This window comes from Heloderma suspectum, chromosome 2, assembly GCF_057233095.1.
Source record: "Heloderma suspectum isolate Gila_16-S chromosome 2, 16-S_ref, whole genome shotgun sequence".
Lineage (NCBI taxonomy): Eukaryota > Metazoa > Chordata > Lepidosauria > Squamata > Helodermatidae > Heloderma > Heloderma suspectum.
In genome coordinates this window covers 278,499,316-278,507,583 of record NC_139459.1, presented here as the reverse complement: position 1 = coordinate 278,507,583, position 8,268 = coordinate 278,499,316, and the positions used below count along the sequence as shown (strand labels likewise).

At 61.8% G+C, this 8,268-nt stretch overlaps 1 protein-coding gene across 1 annotated transcript; it reads right to left on the bottom strand.

The window, feature by feature from the left end:
* Positions 1-3,640: 3,640 nt before the first annotated feature.
* EGR1 (early growth response 1) lies at positions 3,641-6,885 on the bottom strand. The gene is made up of 2 exons (XM_084832452.1): positions 6,651-6,885; positions 3,641-6,220 (listed from the first exon to the last, which is right to left on the bottom strand). Exons 1-2 carry the CDS (start codon positions 6,883-6,885, stop codon positions 4,812-4,814), a joined length of 1,644 nt encoding a protein of 547 aa, XP_084688578.1. The 3' UTR covers positions 3,641-4,811.
* Positions 6,886-8,268: the final 1,383 nt, after the last annotated feature.

Sequence of the window (8,268 nt, the reverse complement as noted above, 5' to 3'; positions counted from 1 at the left end):
ACCTGCACGCACGGGAGCCACAGCCCAGGCAGGGCCTTGCAGCCCAGGGTCTGCGGGGACCTAGCTGCACCACTGGCCCGTAGGAATAGCTGGCGCCAGTCCCACTGATTTCAGTGGGTATGACGACTCTGGAGCCAAGCCATTCTGCCCCCTTATGCAACGCATGCACGCTCACAGAGCACTGGTCAGTACCCAAAAGGCCCACTCGCTCCCGCCACGCGTTTCGAGGGAAGATAGGTGCTTATTATTCCTGTTCACAGACGAGGACTTGAGACTGACGTCGCCATCCTCCTAAGCACCCCGCCCCTCGGGGCCTTCTTATAACTGACTTCGGAGTAGGTTTGCTGAGAACTGCGACTTGAAAAGCCTCGATTCTTGCCCCCCCCCCAAAAAAAAACCTCGGGTGGATTTTTTGGGAGGCAGGCTCCCATGGAAAGCCTGAGGTTTCTACAGGAGCCCCGCCATAAGCGAACACAAGCAACTCTAGGTGGAGCTTCACCCCCATCACGGTATCCTCGTGCAAGGAAAAACTTGTCCTGTCCCATTCCTGTTTGTGTTTAAGGTACAGGAACCTTACAAGAGGGGAAAAACGGGGCGGGGAGGGGGCTGGACAATGCTAAGGTCTACAAACCCGGGCTTCAAGATCAGATCCCCACCCCCACCCCACTCAGGATCTAAGCAATGCTGCGTCCTCCCCCCAGAAGGGAGCCTTCTCCTGAAGGAGAAGCCCGTTTGAAATGGCAGAATTGTAGATTCGGCCCCCATCGGAAGAGAAAGTCTCAGGCACGTCAAGTCAGTCAACAGACGTTTGCTTGGGGAGGGGGGGGGAGGAAGAGGGGAAAGAGTTCTAAATCTGGGATCCAGGAAGATCAATACCGACAGGCTGCGTGGATGGCGGCCAGATCAAAGTTCCAAAAAGAAGGGACTGGGGCTGGCTGGCTGGCTGGCTGGCGCAGTGGTGAAATCAATGTCCCTTCTGTTCGACGGCGCGCACCGCCTTTCCGCGTCTTTTCAAGTCGATGCTTCACCAAAGAGCTTCCCCTACTTCTAAATACAGATCTAGGGCCAGGGCGTCCGAAGCTCCCCGCCCCATCCCGTTTGAATTTCCTCATCTTTCTGCGCAGGCATCCAGAGCCCAACACAAGACCGTCTTTGACACCGAACGACCAGGCGAGCAAATCTCGGAGCAACGAGCCAGTCCCCACCCCCACCCCCACGGCGCTTTTTACAGCTGCAGAACAGGCAGAAAGGCATCTGGGGAAGCTTTCCCATCACTGTTTATCTCCAGGCTGGAGGGACACCGTATCTGTGAAATGTCTGCCTGTCCTGTACAGGAACCTTGCTAGAAAAAATAGTTGGCCACCCTAGAGACTCCCTAGAGTGCGGAAGTATTTTAGCAGCGGGGAATGAGGGGTTTTAGGTCATACAACCTAAAAGAAGGAGGGGGGACGTCTCTCCAGCAGCCTGGAAGAACGATTCGCTCTGGAACAAGCCTCCCTGGAGCATCGAGTCCCACCCCAGCCAGTGTGTAACTTCGGGCAAGTCCTTCTTTTCCAGTCTCAGTTCCTCATCTGTAAAATGGGATTGCTGTGCGAGGGACGTGCACCTTTCAGGCAGCAGTCCTGGCCATGCACACTAACCAGAGAGTAAGCCTCACCTAACAGTGTAGGGCTTACTCTTGAGTAAACATGGATAGATTCGCGATCTAAGGCTGCAATTCTATGCCTGAGTGCCAGGGAGCGAGTCCCATTGAATGCAGTGGGACTTACTTGTGAGTAATCAAGGGCGGAGGGGTGGATGTTAGGATGCAAAGCGGCACGTTGCGAATGAAAAGGGCAACCAGACAGGACCGCGGCTACAGAACAACCAGGGCGGCCTCTAGATTCAGCATCGCCATTCAGGGAGCTCCTCGGCCGTTTGAATGAAGAGAGAGAGAGAGAGAGAGAGAGAGAGAGAGAGATCAAAAGGACAGAATCGATCTCAGCCCCGAGTCTCCATCGGGCTCTCTATGCCACCTCTCCTCACTTTTAGAGCATGGTTTAAGCGTGCCCCCCAAAAGGGTGGGGAGCACAGCCAGCGAGCGACCACACCGCTGTTGGTTCCATTTTATGGGCAGCTCACTGAGACAGAATGACTCCCTCGGGGAGCTGAGATTTGCACCATGTTCTCCCCGGGCCAGCATCGAATAACCATCCCCACCGTCGGCCCTCTGATAAAGGAGCCAGTCAGCAAATCCTAAAGCAGCAACGCGATCTCTTTCTCATAGCTCGCCTTGTCCCGGCCATGGGACTCGCAGTGCGTAATACCCTTAGTAGCCGGCGCTGCCGCGCTATAGCCTGGGAAGAGCGGGCTGGCCTAATCTCTCTCCTTACCGCCTCCACCACCACCACCGGAGCGGTCTCCATCATGGCAGCCTCTCCCAGCTTGGTGCCCTCCATGGCTGGCTGGCGGATTCTGGGAGTTGTAGTCCAACACATCTGGAGAGCACCGGGTGGGGCGAGTAAGGGGACCAACGCTACCCCGCGGCAAAGGGCTGTCACCCACGGCCGTGGGAGTCCAGCTCCTGTGACTCCCAGGGGCCCAGGGCTCTGGACCTCGGGAGCTCGCTGCTCCAGTGAACCGAGGCCAAGTTCCGCCGCCGCCGCCCCGCAAAATGCCTCGCGGCCGGCCTCTCCCTGCCCCTGCACGCCCCCCAGATCATGAGCCTTCCACGTTAGACGCAGCGTCCTTTCCAAGCCCGAGGGTCCTCTGGGCGTCCGGTTCCCCTCCCCAGCACCACAGGCAGTCCTACTCTCTGAACTTGCTCCAGCTTTTCCACCAGAAGAAAGAGATGGCGGATTGAGCCGCTAGCGGGGGGGGGGGGGAGAGAAATGAAATTAGCTCCTAGGCTGCTCTTAGCCACACTCGAGACGTGCGTAGACTCCAGAGGCTGCGCCGCGGCCACACGAGGCAGAGCTCTCTTCTCCACCCTGCTCAGTTTGGGATCTGCCCCGAGGCCTCTGCTTGGGTAGTGCTAGAGGAGCTGGGTGGTTTGGCCTGGTGCAAGGAGGTAATGCTGCAAGGGTGGGAGACCCTGCGCCTCCCCCGATGTTGTTGGACTCCAACTCCCATCAGCCCCAGGCAGCATGGCCAATGGTCCGGGATGATAGGAGCCGTAGTCCTCTGGCTTGGCGGTTTTAAACAAATCTCTGCTATGCAGAAAGGGGGAAGGAATACATGACCCACACACCCATGCGAGGCAACTGTGTCAGGGAGACCTTGGACCTCCTCACCCGGCTCGCTCCCTCTGAAAGGAACCCGCAGCCTGGGGGCAATTCAGGGACCAGTTGTTCCGGAGCAGGCTTCCCCAGCCTGGTGCCCTCCAGCTGTGCTGGGACTGCAGCGCCCAGCATCCAAGGGCCATGAAGGCTCGGGGTGATGGGTGGGCGCCGTAGTCCAAGCGATCTGGAGGGCACTAGGCTGGGGAAGGCGGGGGCTCCCCCTTGCAGAAGTTGGGATCCGCGCAGGCTAAGTGCCGGGCGAAGAAGGGAGGTCAGACTGAGCTCCCACGTGGAAAGGACCCGAAGGTGTCACTAAAGCGAGCTGCTGCTGCAAGCCGAGCGCACCAACCCTGGAAGAAGGAGGGGGGACAAACTGGACTGCTGGTCTCTCGATATTTTTTATTGACTTTTCCAGCGGGTATTGTACACCAAATATCCCATTGGCAGTAAAGCGCATTCAATGTGTTTATAAGCCAAACAGTCACTTTTGTTTAAACAAACACAAGTACAAAGTCAAAAATAAAACCACAAAAATAATGAACAGCATGTTCATAACATACAAAAAATTGCCGCCTACTCAGTAGGTAACTACAACATTCCAACTGCTGAATATATTTATAAATTTTTACACTTCTGTAACAAAAATAGACTTTTGAGAAGTTCGGGGTGTTTGTTTTGTTTGTGTTTTTTTGCGTACAGTCCGGCTCCCGGCTCCTTCCCCTGTTTGTCTTTGAGCCTCCGTCCCCTTTTCCACACTTTCCCTTTCACCTTAAGGCTAGATGTAAAGCATCCAATCACACGAATGCATGACGTCAGCAGAGCTTCACAACAAGGCACCAAGACTTGGGACTTAAAACCAAAACCAAACGAAAACTTTTTTGCCACGTGAGAGTGTTTCATCCTCAAGGTGATATTTACAAAGAACATCACACACTCTTTTGACATGCTCAAATACATAGTTAAGTGCTGCTTTTTTTCTCCCCCCCGCCCCCTCCCAGAAAACAAGTTTGTAAAACCCATTACAGCTTTGCCATCACTAAAAGAGCAAAAATTACCATTTACAAAAAAAAAGAGTGATGGCCTTTTGTACTGCAAATAATGCAATATGAATATGCAAAGAGATTTTCACGTCAAGAAGAACCCAGAAGGAAAGCAAAGCCATGGCACATATACAATATTATATTGTCTATGCATGGAGTCCAAAGTCTCTTGCTTCCTAATGAATGGCGGCTTTCGGGGGAAAATGATCATGAAATAATATATCTATATCGTCCATGCAGGTTAAGCTCTTGGACAGAAGTGGAGGGATTCCGATGTCCTGGAGTTTGTGTTGTTGTCTTTCAGGCAGCTGAACTTGAAATAAAAGTCCAGGGGTCCCGAAAAGCTGGGGATGGGCTTGGCTTGCGAGGATCAGCTCTCCCCCAGCCCCAACCCAAGGCCTGCTGAACCAAGGCCCGGTGGGAAGATTCATCATCCTGCCCCCACCCCACCCCTGGAGTGCGTGACAATGTTTGTTTTGTTTGTTTGTTTTTTGGTCTCCGCTTTCTGCTCTCAGCAGATCTCAATGGTCCGTGGCGAGAAATTGGAGGCCAGGTCGGAAAGTGCGGAAGTCACTTGGGAGCTGAAGGGGCTGGAGATGCCCCCGGGAGACGAGAAAGGGGTGGCTGCCGCCTGGCTCTGGAAGGTGGACGAGGCAATGGAAGCGTAGCTGGTGGCCACCGACGGCGACGGGAAGGAGGGGAAGGGTGACGTCACGGGGGAAGAATAGGACGTCACGGGGGAAGAATAGGACGTCACGGGCGACGAGTAGGACGTCACGGGCGACGAGTAGGACGCAGGCACTGGCGACGGGAACGACGTGGCGGCGGGAGAGGGGTAGGAGGTTGTGCCCGGCGAGGCGGAGTAGGGGGCCAGCGGGGAGGCGGCGGCGGGCGGCGGCGGCGGCGCGGCGGGGCCCTTGTCCGCCTTCTTGTCCTTCTGCCGCAGGTGGATCTTGGTGTGGCGCTTCCTCTCGTCGCTGCGGGCGAACTTGCGGCCGCAGATGTCGCAGGCGAAGGGCTTCTCGCCGGTGTGCGTGCGGATGTGCGTGGTGAGGTGGTCGCTCCGGCTGAAGTTGCGCATGCAGATGCGGCACTGGAAGGGCTTCTGGCCCGTGTGGATGCGGATGTGGCGGGTGAGCTCGTCGGAGCGCGAGAAGCGCCGGTCGCACGACTCGACGGGGCAGGCGTAGGGCCGCTCGTGCGGCGGGGTCTTGCTGGGCCGGTTGGGGTATTTCCGCATGCGGCTCGGCTTGACCAGCTGCGACGGGTAGGCGCCGCCGCCCGGGAGGCTCTTGGGCTCCTGCTGGGCGCCGCTCTGCGTGGCGAAGGCTTTGATGGTGGAGAGCGGCGTGAGCGACGGCTGCGGGCTCGGGAAAGGCTTCTGCTCGGCCGAGCCCAGGCCGAGCTCGCCCTGCTGCGGCGGCGGCTGCGGCGGGAACAAGTAGTCCGGGATGATGGGCAGCTGGAAGGTGCTCTTGGCCGCCGGGTAAGCGGGCGGGGGGAACTGCAGCGCGCCCCCCGATGGGCTGGGGAAGGCCTGGCCGGACGGCTCCGGGAAGATCTCGCCGCCGGCGCCGGCGGGGCTTGGGAAGGTGGGCGCCGCCGAGTAGATGGGGCCGGTGTCGCTGGCCTGCACCGAGCAGCTCAGGGCCGGGCTGGGCGAGGCGGACGACGAGATGGGCGGCGAGGCGGACGGCGGCTGGGCCGACGACGGCGCGCTGGAGGTGGCCATGCCCACCAGGCCGCTCACCAGGCTGAACAGGGGCTCCGGCCACAGCGGGTTGCTGCCGCCTCCGCTCGACGCCGGCTCCAGGGAGAAGCGGCCCGTGTAGGTGATGGGCGGCAGGCGGGTGGTCTGGCTCGGGTAGCTCGTCTCCGCCAGGGATTTCTCGCCGCTCAGAGAGATTTCGGGGAAAGTGTCTGCCGAGAGAAGAGCGGCGCAAGGTGAGTCCCGGAATCGCCGGCCCCGCCTGGCCCAAGCGGTGCCGCCACCTGTCCGGGGGGGGGGGGCGAGGGTGCCCAGCGCTCGCCGCTCGCGGGACCCCCTCACGCCCCGCTCCACTCTGCCAGCGCCCCTCCCCGTCTTCCCTCCGCCCCAACGCGGCCGCCACCCGGCCCAGTGAACGTCCGAGCGCAACATATTGCAGCGCCTGGCGCGGCTCCAGCTGCAAAAGCCCGCGGCCCGGAGCGGGTGACGCACATCGGAGAATCCCCCTCCCTCCTCGCCCAGGGCCGCGGAATCCCCTGCCCGGGGCGGTAGGCACCGGCGCCTGCTCCCGGGGCGGCCCGGCCGGCCCCGACCCCCCGCCCCGCCCCGCCCCGCGCTCCCCTGGGACGCGCCTCTGCCTACCTGCGGCGAGGTGCTCGAAGGACTGCTCTTCGCCGGAGGGGTTGAAGCCGCCGCCGCCGCTCTCGGGGCCGCCGGCGGAGCTGAGGAACTGCGGCCCCCCGCCGGCCAGCAGCATGATCTCCTCCAGCTTGGGGTAGTTGGTGTCCATGGTGGGGGGCGAGTGCGGGAAAGAGCCGAAGGGGTCGGCCATCTGCAGCGAGGGCAGCAGCTGCATCTCGGCCTTGGCCGCGGCCATGGGGCGCCGGGGAAGCGGCTTCGCCTGCGGGGCGGCCGCTGCGCCGAGGGCCGCGAGGGAGGGCGGCCGACGGGTGGGCGCTGGCTCGGCGGCCGGCCGGGCTCCCCTGGCTCTGCCGCCGGAGGCGCTCGGCTCGGCTCCCCGCCCGCCCGGCCCGGGGCTCCCCTGGCTCTATTCGCTGGAAGCTCTCGGCTCCCCGCCCGCCCAGAGCCGCCTCTATATATCGGGTCTCATCGGCCCGGGCCCGCCCCGCTCCTGACGTACATGTCCATATATGGGAGGCAGGAAGCCCTTATTTGGCGGCCGGGCGCGAGGACCCCGCCTGGCGTCAGAGCCGGCGCTGGGGGAAGCCGGCCCGCGCGGGGCGCGGGGGGGCGCGGCGCCGAGCCGAGCCGAGCCGGGCGCCGGCGGCCCGGCCTGCACGCCCCCCGCGGCCCTCTGAGCGAGCCCCCGGGCCGGGCGCCGGCTCCCCCGCGGGGCCCCCCCGCCGGCCTCGGCCGCGCTCGCCGGAAGCCCCGGACGCGGAGGCCATATAAGGCCGGGCCCTTATAAGGCCTTGTTCCGGCGCGAGCCTTCCTGCTCCTTATATGGCCATTCCGGCAGGGGCGGGGGGGAGCGCGAGGAGAGACCGGCTGGGGGAGGGGGAGCCGCCGCCGCCGCCGCGCTCGGCCTCCCGGGCGCCCTGTGGGGCCAGGCGCTGCAGAGCCTCCCGGGCGCCCTGGTCGGGAGCCGCGAAACCGGCGGAGCCCGAGCCGAGGAGGAGGAGGAGGAGGAGGGTGCCCTCCGCCCCTCCGCCCCGGGTTGCCCGCGCGCGCAGCGGACGACGAGGCGGCACAAGGCGGCGCCAGTGCCGCAGGGCGAGGGCCGCGAGCGGGCCCAAACAAGGTGCCACGGACGGGCCCGCCGCCAGAGGGCGATGCGCGAATTTCCTGGCGGGAGCAGGTTCCCACGCTCGGGAGCCACGCTCGAGACCGGCGCTAAAGCGGATTCGCTGCGCCTCGGCCCGCAATCAGGGCGGCCGAGAGTGAAGAGAGGATCCCGCCAACCTCTCCCATGCGTGTTCATGGGAGAAGGGTTCTTCGCGAGGGCCTGTTTGAATTTGGGACCACGGAGTGGCCCTTATTCCGGATTAGTTAACGGGTGTGATTTCGCATAAGCAGGCTAAATGGGTCGGAAGTGTCTCTCCGTTCGCCTCCCCCCCCCCCCGCCGCCAATTTGCCCTTTCGCAAGCTGTTTCCTGGCCTTTGGGCTTCTCGCTTTGATTGATTCCTGTTGCATTACGAGTCTAGTGTCCATGTGTCGCTGCTGATACAGTCGGGGAGGTTGTTGCTGGCAGATTACCCTGCGTGGGCATTGCGTGGCCGAGGCAAGAACAGTCTCCAA

Bases quoted from the DNA above. Each gene is read 5' to 3' on its own strand.
- EGR1 (XM_084832452.1), bottom strand. From the start codon at position 6,885: ATGGCCGCGGCCAAGGCCGAGATGCAGCTGCTGCCCTCGCTGCAGATG. The intron at 6,221-6,650 runs GTAGGCAGAGGC...TTCTCTCGGCAG, and splicing joins CTTCGAGCACCTCGCCGCAG to ACACTTTCCCCGAAATCTCT.